The 19,549-nt window shown below is 60.5% G+C and overlaps 1 protein-coding gene across 1 annotated transcript; it reads left to right on the top strand.

The window, feature by feature from the left end:
* Nucleotides 1-4,592: 4,592 nt before the first annotated feature.
* LOC112966665 (L-gulonolactone oxidase-like) lies at nucleotides 4,593-18,411 on the top strand. Its single transcript, XM_026067013.1, has 12 exons — nucleotides 4,593-4,616; nucleotides 5,233-5,334; nucleotides 6,007-6,132; nucleotides 7,267-7,361; nucleotides 8,477-8,567; nucleotides 9,340-9,525; nucleotides 15,441-15,548; nucleotides 16,028-16,104; nucleotides 16,991-17,140; nucleotides 17,476-17,640; nucleotides 17,856-17,946; nucleotides 18,283-18,411. Exons 1-12 carry the CDS (start codon nucleotides 4,593-4,595, stop codon nucleotides 18,409-18,411), a joined length of 1,344 nt encoding a protein of 447 aa, XP_025922798.1.
* Nucleotides 18,412-19,549: the final 1,138 nt, after the last annotated feature.

The following is a 19,549-nucleotide window of genomic DNA, read 5'->3' as shown; positions in this document are numbered from 1 at the left end:
CACGGCACTTCTGCTCCATAAATCCGAGGCTTCGCCTTAAAGAACAGCAAAAAAAAAAAAAAAAATTAATGCCAGGAAGAGAAATCATTACGTGTCCCCGGGGTAATGGAGACTCAGCAGCTCCGAGCGGCCCGAGGTTTCGGCAGCGAATAAATCCAGCCAGACAAACCCGATTACTTTTCTGATGGGGCTGGGAGGAATTGGCTGCAACCGCGCGCCGCAGCGTCTGCGGGGTTTATAAGCCGCTCGATAATGCGTCTCGTGAAATCCAGCTGGGAAAAAGCCCTGCCCGTCCCGTCCTCTGGGAAAAGAGCGGCAGGAAAATATCCTGGGAAAAGTCCTGCTGGGGAGGGAGTGAAATAACGCTGTCGTGCGATGGCAGCTCGGAAAAGAAGGAAAGTAGCTGCAACATCTGCTGGATCCAGCTGAGGYTGCAGAGCGAAAACGGCTTCTGCGTTTTGCACAAAAAAAGTGTTTTCCTGCTGCCGGCTGGGACGCTCGTGCCCGGGATGGGACCGGGGACCCTATGGATAAGGAAGCAGAAGCCTCAGCCCAAGAGATGGTTTATCCCCATGCTAAACCCCGCGGGCGGGAATAAAAGCTCTGTTCCCCGTTATTTATACCCCAGAAAAGGGGTATATCCAAGAAACGAGGGGCTTCCAGCGGGAGCTGGCTCCGCTCGGCCAAAGCCCYGGGAGATGCGGCGCTTCCAGCTCCTCCTAATCCCCTTCTTCCACCTCGAAGTTACGCGGCGCCCGCAGTTCGGGCCGCTGCAGCGGCTTTGCTTTTGCCGGCGGCCTTCCCGGGGGTCGCCTCCCAAAAGCGGCCTTTGCGGTGCCGCCGGAGGCCTGGGATCAGCCCGGAAAAGCGGCCAGCAGATCCCCCTCCAAACCCCGTCCTGACGAAGTCCTTTCTTCCTCCTCCTTTTGTTCGCTGGCCCCGTTTCGGAGGGAAGCAATTAACTCTGAAAAGGGAAAGAAAGAGAGAAGAAAAAAAAAAAAGCCCCCGGAGATTGAGAGGCGAGAAATGAAGAATAAAAGTTGCCCGTAATTAAATTTTGTCTGTTTTGTTTTTAAATAGGGAAGAAAGAACAGAAAAAGAAAAGAAAAGAAAAACCCAAACCCTTCTGATTTCTGCCTGGCAGGAGCCAGTGCTCGCATCGCTCTCGAGTCCCAGACGCTCCGAGAGCTGGAGCAAACCCCTTCGTCCCCCTCCAGAGCCTCCGTTTCCCCATCTGCTGCAGTGGCTGTAGCAGTCCTGGTGGTCCCTTCGCTCGCCCCCAAAGTGCAGCCAGCCCTGGGGGCTCGTCTCACGCCTGCTGCGGGGGCCTGGAGCCAGCCCCAATCCCGGGGGATGCTGCCAGACCTCTGGTTTCTTGGGAGCATCAGGTTGCTGGAGCCAAGCCTGTTTTCCCCCTGCAGTTTGCAAATGCATTGCAATTTGGGAAGGCACTGTAATCTGGGAAGGCATTTTGCAATTTGGGAAGGCATTGCAATCTGGGAAGGCATTTTGAGATTTGGGAAGGCACTGCAATCTGGGAAGGCATTTTTCAATTTGGGAGGGCATTGCAATCTGGGAAGGCATTTTGAGATTTGGGAATGCATTGCAATCTGGGCATGCATTTTGCAATTTGGGAAGGCATTGCAATCTGGGAAGGCATTTTGCAATTTGGGAAGGCATTTTTCAATTTGGGAAGGCACTGCAATCTGGGCATGCATTTTGCAATTTGGGAATGCATTGCAATTTGGGAATGCATTGACCATTTGTAGTCCAGATACGACGGTGAGGAAAGTAGCTGCAAAGGGAAAGTAGTTGCAAACCCAGAGCAGGAGCCTGCTGCTGCTGCTGCACCAGAGACGCTGCTGATACAACTGCTGTGGGTGGCCCAGCTGTGTGCGATGGCTTAATCACCCCAGAAAGCACATAAAGCCTCGTTAGCTGCGCATTAGCACCCTGGGAGCCTCAGGAGGATCCCAGACCTGGTCCTATCAGCCGAGGAAGGGGTGGGAGCAGGCTGCAATTTCCGCTCCTCTTTGGGCTCTTTTCCTGGAGACTCGTGGCTCTGCTGGGCGCACAGGGGGAGAAGTTGCAACCCCGCAAATTAAGGGAGTCCCTGCAGCTGGCCACATCCTGGGCCTGGAGCGGGAGCGCTGGATGGGGGGGCTCCAGCTGCTGCTTTGGGAAGCCTCATGGAAAAGAGGGGATGCAAGTGCGAGCCGTGCCTGCCCCAGCTAGTCTGCTAGTGTGGGTGTGCAGAACAGCCTGTCCTGGCTCCTTCTTCCCCCCTTTGGCTGTTTTGGAGCATGACAGCCAGGATACAGTGTCAATCTCAGCTAATTAACCCCTCCTGCACCACGAGACGCTGCAATTAAGGAGAGCCTGAAACAGCAGGGTGCTCAGTCCCTGCCGTGGAAAAGCCGGCCGCAGGAGAGGGCCAAATCCTCCATCGGCACGAGCTAGCCGCGCTCCTGCGGATGCTGGTGCCGCTCTGCTGATTTATGCCAGCTGGCCGCCCGTCCGTCCCTCGATCCCTTCGCTCCTGGGGTCCGGCTTGCAGGGAGCGAGGCCCCCAGTGCTCGTTAATGAGTAACCCCGGGGCTGTACCTTGTCCTGCCGAGGGGCGCGAAAGCTGTCACGGGAGAGCGGGGCTTTTTTTAGACGTTTCGATGACCTTTGGGCTTGTTTGTGCAACATGCTGACCCTCCGCTCTTAGCTGGGAAGACACGGAGGTGTCCGAAGCCGATAAGCTGGCCCTGTTGGCACCTAATTGGGCTTGAAGGCATCTCGGGCGATTATTCATTAATTTGCTGCAATGCAGCCGGGAAAAGAGCAGCAGGGTTTAAGGAGGGTTGTTGGATGTCGACAGGCCAAGGAGTTTTGAAAGCGGGTGCGAAGACCGGTGGCAAAGCCGGAGGCGGCGGCGGCGCCGTCAGAGACGCGGGGTCCTTCCCGAGCCGCGGGCGGCGCGACTCCTGCTCTGCAATTAGGGAGCAATTTTCTTGGCGCTCCGTTGCGGTTGATCCGTAATTGCATTGCCAGCCCCCCGCGCTCGGGGGGCCGCGTGTCCTCGGAGGGCGAGGTGGCACCTCCCGGAGCGCGTCACGTCACGCCAGGGACCCGGCGTCCCCCTTGCCCGCCGACGGCGCAGCTCCCGGGGGTCACCTTGCCYGCGTTAGCCGGCTCGGCGGCTCCGTTATCGTCCTCCCCTTAATGAGGGACTGGGGATGGGGGGGAGCTTTCTTATCACCAAAGCGCAGCCGCGGCACGCTGCAGAGCTCTTGCAAACCGCCGCTGCTTGCCCGTCCTTCGGCCGAGACGGGAACCGGAGAGCCGTTTACAGCCCCTTTGCTTGGCTGGGCCCCGCAGCGGCGGTGGTGGCCGTGCGCGATTCCCCCRTCTGCTCCTTGAGGGGGGCAGAGCGAGTTTGGGGTTAAATTCCCCCCCGTGCAGCGCGGAGTGCGCGAGGCTCCATGCGTTTCCCTGCCACCCGTGCTGGCACCCAGCTCCCGTTTTGCACGGGGTGATGATGTGCTGCACCGAGGCCGTGGGGAGACGTCCCGACACCCCGTGAAATGCCGGTGCCCGATGCTCGGGTGCTGCTGCATCGCTGCCCCCYGCGGTACCTAAACCCCCAGACCCGCTTTGGGGTCCCCTGCCTTGCCCTTGTGCCCGGCTCGCCCGGCCTGGCCTGCCGTTTCGGGGGTCCAGCTCCACGCAAGGAGCGGCTAAAGGCCGCGGCCTCTCACCGAGCCTGCAGAATTTGCAGCTTTCCCGCGGGAAGCGGGACGGAAGCAGCGCCTGGATCCCTTTTTTTTCCCGCCGGGAGCGAAGGGTGCAGCCCCTCTCCTCCCCCGACGTGTTACTCATTATCCCTCCCGACCCCGGAGCGGCTGCAGGGCCCGGAGCGGCTGCTGGATCCGCGTTGTCCCGGCACCGGCGGGATGGTGAGGAGAAGCGGCCGGAGGGAGCAGGGAGCCCGGGGAGGGAAGGGCCGTCGGGGGCCCGCAGGGACCGTGCGCGGCACCTACAACCCGCGGCGTTTATTAAATAACGAGCACGGCTCTGCTGAGATATAAGAAATACAGATTGGGAAAGAGAGAAGGAAAGATTACTCTTTTTTCTTTCTTTCTTTTTTTTTTTTTAAGTAAGATCAGGCGTGGGTTTTGGTAACAGTTTCCGAACGGGAGTGTTTCCTAACCCGGAGAATTTTCGGTTTTACCGAACAGTCGTTTCTCCCCCTAAATTTTTCCTGCCTTTGTCATTCCCCCCTCCCCCTCCCCCGTGCTTTCTGTAGGATAAACTGGTTTCGCTCCCTTTGTATCCCGGCTGGCGGAGTGGAAGGCTCCGGTGTAAACGTGCTCGGGGGGGGTTGGGGTTGGGGTTGGGGTGTCGGTGCCGGGCAGCGAGGCAGCCGCGACCTCCCCCCCCGCCCTGGGGACTCCGAAGCTGCTCGTCGGGCGGAGCCGCGGTAGCTCGCTGATGGCCCCGGCCCCGCGGCAGGGTTGGGGTTAGGGTTAGGGTTAAGGTTAGGGTTAGGCGCCTGCCCTCTCCGGCCCCCGGAGCAGCGGGGCAGGAGGCGGCAGGACGGCGCGATGCCCGCGGGCAGGGTCCTGGTGGTGGGTCTGGGGGGGGGGGGGGACACGCGAGGAAAAGGAGGAGGCGGCGGGAGAGCGGAGGGGGATAAGCTGCTCCGCTCCATGCGCCGGTGGGACGTGTGTCGGTGGGAAGCACGTTGGAGCCGGTGCTGCCTGGGCGCGGAGGGGTTCACCCCCAGCTCTGGGGCTTGGTGTCCAAACCCGTGCCAGGGCCTTCCCTGCCCCGAACCCCAGCTGGGAAATCCATCCCCCCAAAATGAGGACTACCCAAATTTCCCCAGGGATGCCCCAAGCTAACCCCAGGGGATGGGTTGGGGCTGGGCGCTTTGGCCCCTCCRTGCCAGGCCTGGGGGCAGCATCTCKGGGTCGAGGGCTGAGGTTGGAGGGAGGTCATGGTCAGAGCCTCGTGGTGAGGCCATCTGGGGACACTGGAACAGGAGGCCTTGCCTGCAGGCCACAACCTAGCTATGGGTGCTGAGACCAGGCTGAGACCCTCTGTGTCCATAAATATCAAATCCCYTTGGAAACCTGGCTCTCCAAGGCTCCCTGGGACAGTGGATTTGACAGGCGAAGGATGGGCTGTGCAGAAAACCAGGGAAAGGACTTTCCTCTGCTTTAGCTCTTATTCTTGATCTAGGTTCAYGGCCAAGGAGGAGTCAAGTTCCAGAACTGGGCCAAGACTTATGGCTCCTCTCCAGAGCTGTACTTCCAGCCTACATCGGTGGAGGAGATCCGGGAGGTAAGGCAGACGTTTTCAGGAAATGAAGAGAAATCGGAAATTAAGAGAAAGAAAGGCCAGGAAGGGCTGTGCTGCTCCATTGCATTCAGTCATAAAGACCACAGATGATTACGCCATCAGTTTTTCCCTCAGCCCCGGGATGGTCCATCCTACCAAACCGCYTCTCAACAGATGCTCTAGCAGATGTGTCAAACATTTGAAAGATGCGGAAAACCAGCGTCCCGTCACTGGGTTAGGGGCAGGGTTTAGCCCAGGGAAATTTGGGCATCTCCAGGGAAATTTTGGGAAGTTTCTTGCAAGTCCTGTGTCACTTCTGTCAGCCCTGGGGATGCCTCAGTCTCAGATGGGCATCACCTCTTTTGGGCTRATGCTAATGGCTGTCTTAGGAGATGTCTGGGCTTCAGCAGTGGTTTTAGCCCCAGGTGCTGGGTGAATCATCCATATAAAGCAGGTGTCAAAGATGGATGAGATTTGTTACCTGCATGAGAAGCTAATTTTTTGTCCTTGGCTGCAGAARGAGCCCTGGGGACTAGATAAGATTAATCATTCAGGCCTTCAGAGGACAAAATGTGTGCAAGAGAAACCCARGATCCCCAAGCCTCAGTCGCTCTGGCACCTCCTTCAGCTTTGAGAGGGCCACTGGGCATTCAGGGCCCTGCGTTGTCTCTGCAGATCCTGGATATGGCCAGGCAGAGGGACAAGAGGGTGAAGGTGGTGGGCGGTGGCCACTCCCCTTCGGACATCGCCTGCACCGATGACTTCATGATCCAGATGGGGAAGATGAACAGGATCCTCAAGGTGAGACCTGCTTCGGGAAACATGGTGGCACTCTTGTCTGCGGCCACCGAGGGCTGGGAGGCATTGCACTGCCATCGTCATAGCTGCGGTGGGGGAAGAAAGGACCGGGAGGCTTTCCTCTYCTCACAGCCAGGGTTTTCCCCAAACCAAACGCTGAAATGCTGGTGCAAGACTGGGCAATGGGGATTTTTTTTCTGTGTGAAAAGATCACTTTGGAAGCATAGGGAGCAGCTATAAAAATGCAATGAAATGATGCCTTCCCAGTGTGCGTTCGGCGAGGAACATGGTCCACGTGGCCATAACCCACAGCTCCTTCCCCCTTAAAGCAGAATTATTTAGGACAGGTGCTGGAGCATGGAGAGCAGGGACGGTGGTGATGTTCCCTCTTGCGATGAACTGTGAGGAGATGACACCTATCTTGAGGATCCTGTTTTTGCATCTCTGTAGATCCCACCGAGCTTAGCTTTTGCTCGTGTAGGTGGAAGCGCTTAACCTCTGCATGATGGCCTCGTGACATCATGATCTGCTGGGTGGAGAGGAGATATCTGGCAGGACGACCTTTCTCAGGATGCTCTGGGAACGTGGCTCACTTGATGCAGACATGCAGAAGTGCCTTAGGCGCAGTGGCCTGGCAAAGGCCTGGCGGAGCATTTCATGTGGATGTTCGTGGTCTTGTGGTTTCTTCCTGTGTAAGGTGGGAAGTGTCCCCACAGGAGGGAGGAGAGTTGCTCCATCCCAGTTTCCTATGCTAAGTGATTAAAGAACAGCTCCTTCCCTGACAGCTCAGTCCGTCAGAAGTGGGACGAATAGCTCCTGACGAGCCGCCCTGGCAGCAGGAGCTGCTCGAAGTTGGCTGAGCAAGGAGAGGGGCAGAGCTTTGCTGGAGGTGCCATCTCCCCCGTCTCACATGTTCGGTCCGTTAGGAGAACTTGCAGCTTTTGCATTGCACGATGTGCAGGGCACCACGGATGTTTAGGGTTGGGGAGAGGTGGCAGCTCCTGRTGGAGCGATACCTCATGGTACCCGGCTCTCCTGGATGGACGTTATCTGCTGAGCAGACGCGCTTGTGCGTGGGCTGCTCCTCTACCGAGCTCTGCAAACTTTCCCTCTCACCTCGCATCCACCCCTTCGCAGGTGGATAAGGAGAAGCAGCAAGTGACGGTGGAAGGTGGGATTTTCCTCTCGGATCTGAACGTCGAGCTGAGCAAGCACGGGCTGGCCCTGGCCAAGTGAGTGAGACGCGCGCTTGGGGCCCTTCCTCGGTGTTCTCCCGRTTGTCCATCGTTGCCCCACGCTACGTGCTGGGACGTGGCAACACGGGGACGTTTGAGGAGCTTTTGCTGCAAAATAGGGGCGTTTGCTTTGGGATTTGGTCTTCCCTGCAGACCACGGGTCAAAACCACTGGGWTGGGATAGCTGGTTCTGCCTCAGAGCCAGGGGCTGGGTGAGGGTCCCTTCGTCCCCGTACCGACCCCGTTGCACCCACCAGGCCGGTGCTTTTGGGTCACAAATGAAAGCTTTGCTCTCCCTGGCCCTAAAGAGCTTAGCGCTGCCCTCCTCGGGCGCATCGCGCGGGGGAAGAGGCTGACGGCAGACAGCTCTTCAATCTGGCAGTAAAAGCAGGCTGACGGCAGATGAAGTCAGGCTAGAAATGAGTTTTTTTAATGGCGAAGGGTAATTAGCCGCTGGAACGAGCGAGCGGGAGGCGTGGGAGGGCCCTAGCTCGGCGTCGCTTTGGGATGCCTGTTGCCACCGGAGGCGGGGGTGACGGGCGGCGGGTCCCCGAGCTGATCGCAGCCTCCCGCCGCCTGGAACCCGCCTGACGCTGCTTCGCCGCGGCCGTCTCGCGAAGGGCTGGGAGACGCGTTCGGACAGGGGTTTGCAAAGGGAACGGCCGCCGCAGAGGGTCTTTCTCACCCTCTTTCACTTGCTGATCCCGGGGGAAAAAGCACTCCTTAATTGCAGGCTAGCTCAGTGCTGTGTGTTCCTTGGTCATAGGAGCGATGAGCTCGTTAGAGGTCTGGCCAAGGCTGGGGTGAGGATTTGGAAGGAGAAGCCACCCTTGAGCCAGCAGCTAACGGCGCACGTGGGGGTGAGCAGACAGGTTTACGGCAGAGAAATCTGCGGAAGAGGTTGCAATGGGCACCAAAACTCCATCTGGTTCAGGAAATCCCTGAACACCCACTTTTGGAAGCGGGAAGGGTATTTGGGGCAAATAGCGGGAATGGTGCTCTCCGTTTGCTTCAAACCTTCTGCCTTGCCCGCGTGGCTGGAGAGACGGCACCAGCCCCGGTGCAGACCTGACGCGGCGGGATCCTCACCCGGCCCGTTCGTCTGCCCGCAGCTTAGGCGCCGTTTCCGAGGTGGCAGCGGCCGGCGTGATCGGCACGGGGACGCACAACACCGGGATCGAGCACGGCATCCTCCCCACCCAGGTAAAGCCGGGACCGCCGGGCTGCTCCTCGCCCGGGCGCGGGGCCGCGCGTCGATGCACRGACCTCGGCACCCCACGCGGCATCGCCAGGGCTTCGTGCCCCCGACTAACGCCAGCCCTCGGCCCCACGTTGCGAGGGCAGCAAGGGGATGAGTCCCCTCCGACAGGGAGCAAAGGGTCAGGATAACTCGGGTCTGCTGGGGTCTTGCAAAACTTCATCGGCGAGCCAAGGCGTTCCAGCCCCCGAACTCCTGCCCCTGGGCTTTTTGTCCTATAACCTGGTGAACAGCCTCTGTAGCAAAGGAAAACCGTTTCTTCTCCTATCTGAGCTCCCCCTGAAACCAAATCTTCTCGGGGCTCAGGTCTGTTTTTAAATAGTTATGAAAATCCTTCAATCTGAACTCAAATCCTGTCTGGCAATTCCACCTGTGACTACAGAGAAGTGAAGTCATTTGGGGGAGATTTACTTCTTTAATTGATGTTTTTTTTTTCCTAACATCCCCCAGAGAGATAGAGAGATCCTTTTATGCTGCAAAATCAACGGTGGGAGGAGAGAGGGGCTGGTGGAGCCCAGCTCAGCTGAAAACACCCTGTGATGCCGGTCGTGGCATCAGGGTCTCCCTGCACAGCCCCCAGCCCCGTGGTTTGGGGTTTGCAGGGACCCAGCGCGGCGTGGAAACGGGACGCAAAGCCCTTGCCAGCAGCAAGTTCAGAGGGGCCTAGGGATTTCCAGCTGATTGCATTCCTCCGGGGAATTCCTTTCCTCTCGACAGGTCGTGGCACTGACGCTGCTGACGGCGTCGGGGGAGATCCTGGAGTGCTCGGAGTCGGTCAACGCGGACATCTTCCAGGCTGCCCGCCTGCACCTGGGCTGCCTGGGCGTCGTGCTCACGGTCACCTTCCAGTGCGTCGCCCAGTTCCACCTGCACGAGGTGGCCTTCCCGTCCACCCTCACCGAGGTACCGCCGCAGGCCACGCTTTCGAAGCCTCCTCGGGGAGAAGCAAAGTTCTCTGCAGGGCGAAACRGCCTGGGAAGGGGTTACGCTTCGGCAGCAAATCCCCCCAAACGTGTGTGGGTTATAGTCCTTGGGCATCTTCATGGCGTCTTCCAGCTGGGACCACATCTGGTGTCTTCCAGCTGGAAACTTCTCCAGGGTGACAAAGCAGAGAACTTTGTTTCTTGGGAAAAGCCATTTTAAGTCTCCCCTGGGTGGGAAGAGCATCCGCTGGGATCGGAGTGGTGCAGGGGGTTGGTGGGGAGGAGAAGCGCTTGCCGATGCCACCTCCTTGCCACGTCGGGCAGGTGGCAGGTCGGGACCTGCAGCGAGAGGCGTGTTGAGTGGTGCAGCCGTGACGCGCAGACGTTCAGGAGCGGAGCGGGATTCGGGAGCACAGCCCGTGTCGCGTGGCCGCAGGCTGTAGGGATGGTGCCGGAGCCCCTGGACTGCCGGGGAGGCAGCCGGGGAAGAGGCGTGATGGGGGCGGCCGCTTGCATTTGCTTTAACCTTTGCAAAAGAGCAGCTGGGACCTCAGCATCTTGCGTGGGGAAGCGGAGGAGGTCGAAACGCCTCTGCTGCGACCCCCCCTCTGCGCGCAGCTTGCGGGAGCGGGGAAGGGAGGGAGGTTTGCAAGGAAAGACGCTGGAAAGAAAGTGGTTTTCTTTATTTGCCTGGTCGCTTTTGCGAGCTGCAAGGCCGCAGTCTCTGCGAGAAGTCGCGTGCGTTCCCGGGTTGCTTTCAACCCGGAGTCTGTCCCCGGGCAGGTCAGAGGCTGGAGAGCGCATCCGCACCGCGGCCTGGGGTGCCGCCGTCGCTGTTTCGGATGCGGCCGTGCACCGGATGGGAGTTTCCGGTGGGACTGCTCATGCGGGAGCTCCTCATCGGCTCCATCCAAAGTCATCCCGCAAAGCGCGGGTCGCTTTGGCCTTTGCCAAGCCTTCCCGGCGTCGCGCGCCGGCTGGCCGGGACCCAGGCAGGGAAGAGGAAGGTGAAAATGCTTTGGGGGTTTCCAGGTGCTGGCCTGACCCCGCTTTTGCTCCGAGGGCAGCCCGTGAGGACTAGCTGCGGCACAGCCCTGAAAGCCCAGCCGGGCCCTCCGCGGCCTCGCGCCTGCYGTTGGGCCGCCCGAATTTAGCGGGGAGGGAAGCGGGACTTCCCGAGTGTTGGTGGCACGGATGCTTCTCCGGTGATGGAGTGGGTCCGGGTTGCACTTAGGGAAGGAACGGAAAGCGCCGTCTCCCGGAGCCGGCAGAGCCCGGGATGTGCTGGAGCAGGAGCAGAACGTGCTCGGCTCTGTTTCAGCTCTAATCCAGACTCGGACCCGCTCCCGGGGCGCGCGGTGCCGACGGTCCCGCAGGGCCCGCGATGCGGAGGCTGCCGGCGTCGCCCTCCGCGGGGCCGCGCGCCGAGGCGCCGACGCAATCGGGCTGGGGCCGCTTAACGAGCCGGCGGGCGTCAGAGCCCGCAGCGGCGGAAAACGTCGGCGCGGAATGGATTAGCGGAAGCCTCCGTCTGACCTCGGAGGCATCGCCCGGTGCTTGCAGGGGCTGGCAGACCTGCAGGCCAGCTGAGAGCTGGTAACTCGAGGCACGCGTGACTCAGCCTCATGCAGATTTAATGTTACAGCTGGAGAAAATTGTCCCCGCTAGAAATCCAATGCGCGGCTCCCGGAGGAGTGGAGCGGCACCACGAGCTGCGTCCTCTCCTGGGAGGTGTCATCTCCCGTCCTGTTGCCTCCGGCTGCTCAGCTGACGGAGAGCCTRGCCTCTTCCAGGGGCAGATGGGCCACCTGGAATAGTCCCTGAGCGTCTTGTGCTCTTGGGGGATGACTCGGTCCCGTTTTGCGAGTGAGGTCTGGGTGTTTTCCAGGATGGGCTGCCCTTCCGCTAGTGTGAAGGTTGGGTTTAACTCTTCTTTTTTTTTTTTGAGTTGAACTGAGGATGAACTGTGGTGAGGATGAGAATGCGTTTTATGCACCGCATTTCAAGGGCTAGACCGAATAAATTCCCTATCAGGACTTTTCCACAGTGCTGCATTTGAGTAGCGTGGTGATAAATTCCCTTTAAAGCAGTTGCCATGTCGCTGCTGGTCTGGCTCATCTCCGTCTTGCCAAAGGTCTCTCTCGTCTAACCCAGGGTGCTAGTGACTGGCCTGATCTGGGACATCTCCAAGGGATGTGGCTTCCTGAGGAGGGTTTCTGACCTTGTCGTTCATAGATCAGGATCTTGCACGGCTCTGACGACTTCACGTGCTGTCGTCCCCTTGGCGAATTCTCCACCTGTCCCTCTGTCCATCCTCTCACAGTTGCCCCAGCCACCACCTCTTCTCTCTGGCCATGTCCCTCCTGAAGTCCTGCGCCTTTTGCATATAGTCCACAAGACCTGAGCTAACTGATCACGGGGAGCAAGAGGATGGAGTGAGCCTGGCACGGGCTTCTTGTGACCTCCCAGGATGGTGGAGCGGAATGGCTGATTTCCCTGGAAGAGGCATGAAATGCCCTTCCTGAGGGTGGTGCAGCTCCTTGGCTTTACAAGCCCGGGTCTCCTCTTGGCTCCGCAGCCGATGGTGGGTCTGATCTGGACCCCTTGGAAAGCATTTTGAAGGCCCTGTGGGCATTTCTGCAGAGCAGCTTTAAGGAACACGGCCTCTTTCCCCTGGGAACAACCCTGTCTCTGCCGTTATATAAACTCCTGTTAGCTGCTGGGTGCATTTCCTCGGAGCTCGCTTACCCTCATGCTGCTGGGAAGTCGGATGGAGCAAAGCGTTTGCTCAGACGCAGGCAGGAGCGTGGCCCTGCCACAGCCGGGCATAGCACAACTTCCCCCGCGCCGCCGCGTTATCCCGATGCGCGATGCATGGGGAAAAGGGGGTGGTTTTGGGGTGCAGATGGGGCCACTTCCACATCCGGCGTTCCCACCAGCTGCCTCCCCTGCCTGCAATAGCTCGCTGCGCTGCAGCTTGGTGGAGCTGCCTGCCATCCCGGGCCCTGGGTGCCGGGACGTGAGGTGTTGCTAATGGCCAAGGACTAGCGTGGTTGTCTTCTGCTCCTGAGCTTGGGAACCTCTGCCCAAAAATGGGTTGTGGCGATTTGGTTGTGCACCCATCCGGGAGCCCAGAGCTAGGTTTCTGGATAGGGAAACTGAGGCATGGAGTCCAGCAGGAGGGAGAAATCAACAGCAGTGAAAGCCAGACTCTTCTGGTGCCTGGATCTGCTGTCAACCACCTTTTCACCCATCTTTGTCTTCCTGTGAGCTCCGACATCTCTCGTGGTGCATAACCTTAGTGGCATCTTCAGCTGTTATCTCAGGACTGGTCAGTGCTCCAGCTCTAGGAAAGCTTTGAGAAATGCTGTCCTTAATCTTTTTTTTTATTATTTTTAAGGATTGAATTATTCGATGCCTTTTTGCTGGCCAGGAAGGTGGATGGAGGTCTGGACATGTTGCCCGACCCTGTTAGTGTGTCTCTGCCCACCTGCTGTCACCCCTTTAGCTGTACCAAGGGCTGCACCAGGCCAGTCCAAAGCTGTTGTACTTCAGGGTCTTATTTTTCCTGGGAGGTGGGAAGGGAGGATGCAGGAACGAGGCAAACCTGGCAGGAGGTTTCTCTCCCAGCCTGCAGCGAGTTGCGTTTAGGTGTTGCCAGATGCAGAGGTTGGCTCGTGAGGTGTCTTTTGCTTAGGAACGGCCCGTTGGCTTTCTGACCCAGCCTGAGCTGTGGCTTCCCTGGTGCCCTTTGGCAGACGGTTCCCCGGTTGGGATGTGCGCTGAGGTCGTGTCTGCCGTGTCCTCGCGGCGCTGATGGCCCCTGGGTCGTGGACCGAACCGCACAACTCGCACCCATCCTCACCCATCTCACCAGACCTCTTGGACCTTCACCGCATCCTCTGCCGTCTCTCCTAGGACAGATAATTTGCCTGTTTACTTTCTCTGCGCGTGCAAGGACTGTTTCGCCCCATCCCTCAGGACTGTTAGGAGAGCGAAATGGGAATGCGCTCGATAAATATTCATGCCATTATCAGTTCTTGGTTGTCGCCGCTCCTCGCCCCCTTCCCGATCTCTGGCTTTCAAGTCGAGTGGCCCAGCGAGGCGGAAAAGAATAATGGCAAGGGAGCAGCTMGCTTGAAATATTTAAGCCCGAGTTATCTAAGACATTGCAAATAATATATGTGTGCGAGGAGCCAGGCGTGGATTTGCGGTTGTATAAGATCTGCCTGCTTTCTGTCCTGGCCTCGTGATCGTCTTTATCACCGGGGAAAAAAAATCAGCTGTGCCAGCTGCTGACGGTGCCCGGGAAGGAGGTCCGGGACCGAGGGGGTTCGCTGGAGATGAGCAGGTTTTTGGAGGAGCAGCGAGGAGCTGTGCCTGCTCCCGCTTGCTTGCACGGAGCGCGGGAGGACCGGAGCAGGGCAAATAACCTGCGCAAATCACCGATTTACCCCGGGGCTGGTGCAAATCGTCACGCGAGGGACATGTTGCACGTCCCCAGACCGTGGCGGGGCTGAGCCCAGCCCTGCTCGCAGGCTGGGGAGGACGAGACCGGGTCGGACCTCCYGGCCGTTCAGCGCGGCGCCTGCTCTCCGACGGAGCCCGGCGTGGTCGAGGGATGAGTATAACGCGAGATGCTTCTTCCCCCTGATCGCCTTGCTGCATCGTTTGCARCTTTGGGCCTTTCTGCGCTGGAGGCTGTTTCTATATGTGCAATAAGCCGGGGGGTTTCTCTTCCGCCACGTTATCGGATCTGCCCGTGAACCCGTGCAAGCTTCCAGCCTCCCGCGGGAGACACGGCCGCAGCCGAGCGACCTGCCGGGTGCAGAAGTATTTCCTCGCTTTGGGTCGGAGCCTGCCGCTCGCCAGCCCTAACCCTGGACATCCCAGCGCCGGGGACGGACCCCCGTGAGCCCCGAGGCTGAGAGCCACCGAGCCAAATCCACCCCCCCAGGGTGGCTGGAGGTGTTTTCCCGGCTCTTTGGGAGCTGCAGGCACCAGGCTATTAATTCTCATCGCTTACGGGAATCGCTTTCCGCCTTCCCGTCGCCTCCACTTTAACCGGCGTTAGGGCAGCGCGACCGCGCAGAGGTTTCCCCCCCCCCCTTACGGGGGTCACGGCAAAATGCTCGATGCCGAAACAGCTCGTTAAAAGAAGCCTCTCGAATGAGCCGGCTGGAAGGGGGCAGCTTCAGCCGAGGTCGCCTTGCCCTGTGCTGCCCTTCCCGGGGCGGCATCGGTGGCTCCGCGCGCCTCGCTCGAGCAGACGCCCCAGAGCGAAGCCGCCGGTTTTTCTTCTTTTCCTCTCGCTTCTGGATGTTTTTTTTTTTTTTATAAGTGGCAGCGCAGCTCGGCAAAGCCCGGGGCAGCGTCGTCCACCAGGGCTGCCGCCGCTCAGCACCTTCGCTGGGCGCAGCGAGCGTGTCGGGGCTCTGCGCATCTCCGAGGGGTGCGCGGAGGGGGTGGAGGATCACGAGCCGGGGGGCTGCCGCTGGGCGCAGGCTCCTCGCGGTTCGTCCCTCCAGGGCGCTCCGTGCYGTCGGGCGCCCCGCGTGCTAGGCGCTGCATAAGCGGGAAGGAGCCAGCAGCCTCCTGCAAGACGGAGGTCTCTGCCGCAGCCTGCTCGAGGCGGAGGAGACCATGGGCATGGCCCGCTCCCCTCCTTCCCAGCAGTTGGGTCCGTGGGTCTCTGTTATCCCCTTCCTGGCATGGCCAGGTTGCATTGATTCCCCTCCGACCCTGGGATCGCCGAGATTGCAGGTCATCTCCTCGGCCCTGTTCCAGCGTTGGTGATGCCCAGCTCCACAGCTGGCCTGGAGCCCCTCGAGGTGCCTCCTCGCCTGCTCCGAGGGGGCATGCGCTGACCCGCTGTGGTTTCTCGGGGTCTTTCAGGTGCTCGATCATCTCCACGACCACCTGAAGAGATCCAAATACTTCCGCTTCCTGTGGTTCCCGCACAGCGAGAACGTCAGCATCATCTACCAGGACCCCACCAGCAAGGCAGGTCCCTGCGCTGGGAGGGAGAGAGAGCTCGGGTGCCCTCCCAGAGCCAGCGCTTTGGGACACCAGGCAGGGCAAGGGCTGTTGGGGGTGGCTGATCCTGCAAACGGCACTTGGGGCTGGGCTGGAGTATCCCAGGGCTGAGCCGGGAGCGKCTCCGTGGKSKGGAGGTCCSGGGGGGGGGGGGGATAAGCGGTGGCATTGCCGGCAGCTGGGTCTGCCCCTTGGCTCCGAGCTCTCGGCATCCCCATCGCAAAGCCTGTTCTCCAGCCCAGCACCGCGAGACCTGCCCCTTCCTGGGGCTGGATGTGGCCCCATCTCACCAAGGGGGAGAGACTGGGCGCCCTTCTCCAAACCCCCGCTTCCATTCGAGGCATATGCTGCCCACCTCGGTGCCCGCTGCCGAGCGAGGTGAGGAAAGCTGCAGTTCCCGGCGGTCCGCAGGGATCGTCACCTTCCTCCTCTGCTTGGCTTTGCAGCCCCCCTCTTCCTCCGCCAGCTGGTTTTGGGATTACGCCGTCGGCTACTATTTGCTGGAGTTTCTGCTCTGGATCAGGTGGGACCACGGTTGGGGAAGGAAGGGACGGGGCGGGTTTGCCCAGTTCTGCTGGCCCTTTGCTGCCCAGCTCCGTTCCCTGCATCTCTATAACTCCCGTGCTGCTCCCCTTAATGCTGGGTGCCCTAAGCAGGGAGGGACGATGSCACGGGGGGGGACTTGTCACCAGGCCACCTCACTCCTGGGGATGAAGGGCAAGCTTCCTTGCAAGCTCCCTCGCAGAAGGGAGCGGGTTTCGGCTCGGGGAYGATGTCTGGGACTGCACTGCCCTCTCGTGTGCGCGGAGCGGGAGCACCGTGGCTTTGCAGCAGGAAAGGAGCCTTTGGGAGATGGAGTTGGCTGCAGACACATCCCGAGCCCCAGGATGGAGAGAGGAGCTCCAGCCCGGTCACTGAGGCTGGACTGGGAAGCAGGACCTTGGTGGCGCTGGAGATCCTGTCTGGGCTTAGTGAATATGGAGCAGGGGGACGTGGCTGCTAAGGGGCTCAAGATGCTGATAGTGTCCCTCAACTGGGGGCTGCTTCACCCTGTCTCCGCTGGCCCTTGGTGTCCCCAGCTCGGGGAGGCTGCGTGCACAGGACGGAGGGTGACAACCCAGCACCCTTTTTCTGGCTTGCAGCTGGACGTGGAGACGGGAGCCGAGGGAAAGGGYGCAGGTCCCAGATTTGGTTGCAGGGAGCACAGCGGCTCCCTGCAGTGCTGCAGATCTCCCTGGGCTCCAGGACCCTGGTAGGGGGTTGCCCTGCTTTGCTTACAGCCCCCCCCCAGAAGGACATCTCCTGCCCAGCATCCCTGTGCTGTGGCTGGGACATTGCAGCTCCCCCCCTGCCCATGGCGATCCTGCAGCGCCGGGGTCCGGTCTCACCTCCCGCTCTCTCTCCCGCAGCACCTTCGTGCCCAGCTTGGTGTGCTGGATCAACCGCTTCTTCTTCTGGCTCCTCTTCAGCTCCCGGGTGGAGAACATCGCCGTCAGCTACAAGATCTTCAACTACGAGTGTCGCTTCAAGCAGCACGTTCAGGACTGGGCCATCCCCATGTAAACGGCTCTRCGGCCCCTCCGTGTCCATCCCCTGCCCGTGCTCTGCCCCGGGGCCGTCGGCGAGGCCACCACGCAAAGGAGCCCGGCTCGCAGGCACCGGGGTCACCTGCAAGCCTAGCACGGGGACCCTTCTGCATCCTGTCCTGGGCTACCAGATCCAACCCCCGTGGCACATCTTGGGAGGGATTTGGTGGGCTCTGCCAAGCTGTACCCTGAACTAGCGCTGGGTTTGGGATGGAGCCGGGGGTGGGGGCAAGGAGGGCTCCAACCCAGCAGGAGCCGGTCATGGCCATGCTAACATTAACCGGGACTGGGGGGCTGCTCCTGGGCAGTGAGAAGACGAAGGATGCCCTGCTGGAGCTGAAGGCCGCCCTGGAGAACAACCCGAAGATGGTGGCTCACTACCCCGTGGAGGTGCGCTTTGCGCGGGCAGACGAGATCTGGCTGAGCCCCTGCTTCCAGCGGGACAGCTGCTACATGAACATCATCATGTACCGGTGAGTCGCAGCGCTGGGGGCTGCCCCCCACCCCGTCCCGCTCATCTCCTCCTCCCCTTGGGGTTGCACCCCCCAGAGGGTTTCCATCCCCTGGTGCCGCTCAAAGAGGCGGTGACGGGTCCCTGRTGTCCACCCCGGAGCCCTTCTTCCCCAAGACGGGGTTTCTCCGGGAGGTTCCCTGGGGGTACAGATGGCTCCAACTGATGCTCTCCCAGGCCCTACGGGAAGAACGTCCCCCGGCTCAACTACTGGCTCACCTACGAGGGCATCATGAAGAAGCACGGCGGGAGACCGCACTGGGCAAAGGTACCCGCAGCCCCGTTGCTTGGGGGGGGACTCGGGAACCTGGTGCTCGGGAAGGGGGGGGTCGCTTCCCCTTCTCCGTCCATCCGGGCTCCTCATCTTGGGGGGGGGAGGAGGTTGCAGCCCACGGAGGGTCCGGGAAGGGCACCCTCATCCGCCCGCTCTCGCCGTGCACCGCAGGGAGGGTGCCTCCAGGAGATGGTCCGCAGTCCTCCGCACGCCGGGTTGCACCTCTTTGCCAGCCGCCCCGGGCACGCGGATAAGGGCAAGGAGGTGCCTCCCGTGCCGTGGGAGCCAGCAAAGCCATGGGCAGCCCCCCGGCTGGTTTCTCTCCTGCAGGCCCACACGTGCACCCGGAAGGACTTTGAGACCATGTACCCGGCCTTCCCCAAGTTCTGCGCCRTCCGGGAGAAGCTGGATCCCACGGGAATGTTCCTGAACGCCTACCTGGAAAAGGTGTTTTACTGATGGGGCGAGGCGAGGCGGCTGGGTGGAGCAAAGACCAGCCCCCATCAGCCCTGGTTCTCGGGACACACCGAAGTCCATGGTCCTCCACGGCTCCAAGGTGCTGCACCCCCGGCTCTGTCCTCGTTCGTCACCGTGGCCRGCAGCGAGAGCTGTTTAATGCCAACAGGACCTCTGCGGGTCCTGGAAATCGCTCCTGGAGACCAGCAGCTCAGGTGTGCCATGTTCCTGTTCCCACCCCCTCCCCAAGWCCTGCGCAGCCCCACGTGCCTGCTGTCCGAGCTGATGCCTCAATAAAGATCTTTTCTCTGTGCAAAGCCAACCTGAACGTGTGTTCCCGGTCCGGGCGTGCGTCTCAGGGAGGTCCCAGCCCCGGGAATCGGAGAAGGGGGCTGTTGTCCCAGCACAGCCCCGGTGCTGGGGTCAGGGTTGGTCATGGAGAGCTGAGCCCGTTGCACAGCCCTGGTGCTGGTGCCACCTGGGTCCTCAGAGGTCAGGCCTGGGCCCGACTCCCCTTGCGGAGGCGCYGGGGCGGATTTCGGGAGGAAGAGGCTGAGCAAAGATGGACTTAGCCTGAGGATGCTGCTTCCCAAACACGGGGAGGTTACCAGCACCCCTGGAAGAGCAGCCCCTGCAAGGGTGGGAACGGGTGAGAGTCAGGGGGTCGGAGAAGAACATTTCACCCCAACCTGGGGAGGAACTGAGCTCACCGCAGCGCCCACAGGCTCCCAAGGCTGGACCAGGCTTTTCCGCAAGGGAGGGCAGCCGCCGCGCTGGTCCAAGCTGCTCCCTCCCGGCTCTAYCCCATCCCTGCTCACGTGGTGGCCRGGCACGGGCAGATGGGCCGTGCGAACGTCCAGGATGGACAGGCAGCAGGACAACCCTTCCAGAGAGAAACTTTGCTTGTTGGGAGCTTTATCACCCTAAGGGTGCAGCTGCCCTGAGATGCCCCCGTGGCCGAGGGCCAGGGTGCTGCGGACTTTGCACTGACACCCACGGGTGCAAGGTATCCGCTCCCGGGTTCCTGTGAACCCATAGAACAGACCCGGCTCAACACTTGGGTCCAAAGTCGGTTAGCAAACCCGGTGTCCAAGCCATGCTGTTACGTCAAAAGCGGTTTCTGGCGAATTTTGCGTTTGTT

This window comes from Apteryx rowi, unplaced genomic scaffold, assembly GCF_003343035.1.
Source record: "Apteryx rowi isolate R43461 unplaced genomic scaffold, aptRow1 scaffold_251, whole genome shotgun sequence".
In the NCBI taxonomy this organism is placed as follows: Eukaryota; Metazoa; Chordata; class Aves; order Apterygiformes; family Apterygidae; genus Apteryx; species Apteryx rowi.
The sequence above is the reverse complement of the archived record's forward strand: the minus strand, read 5'-3'. Positions and strand labels throughout refer to the sequence as shown.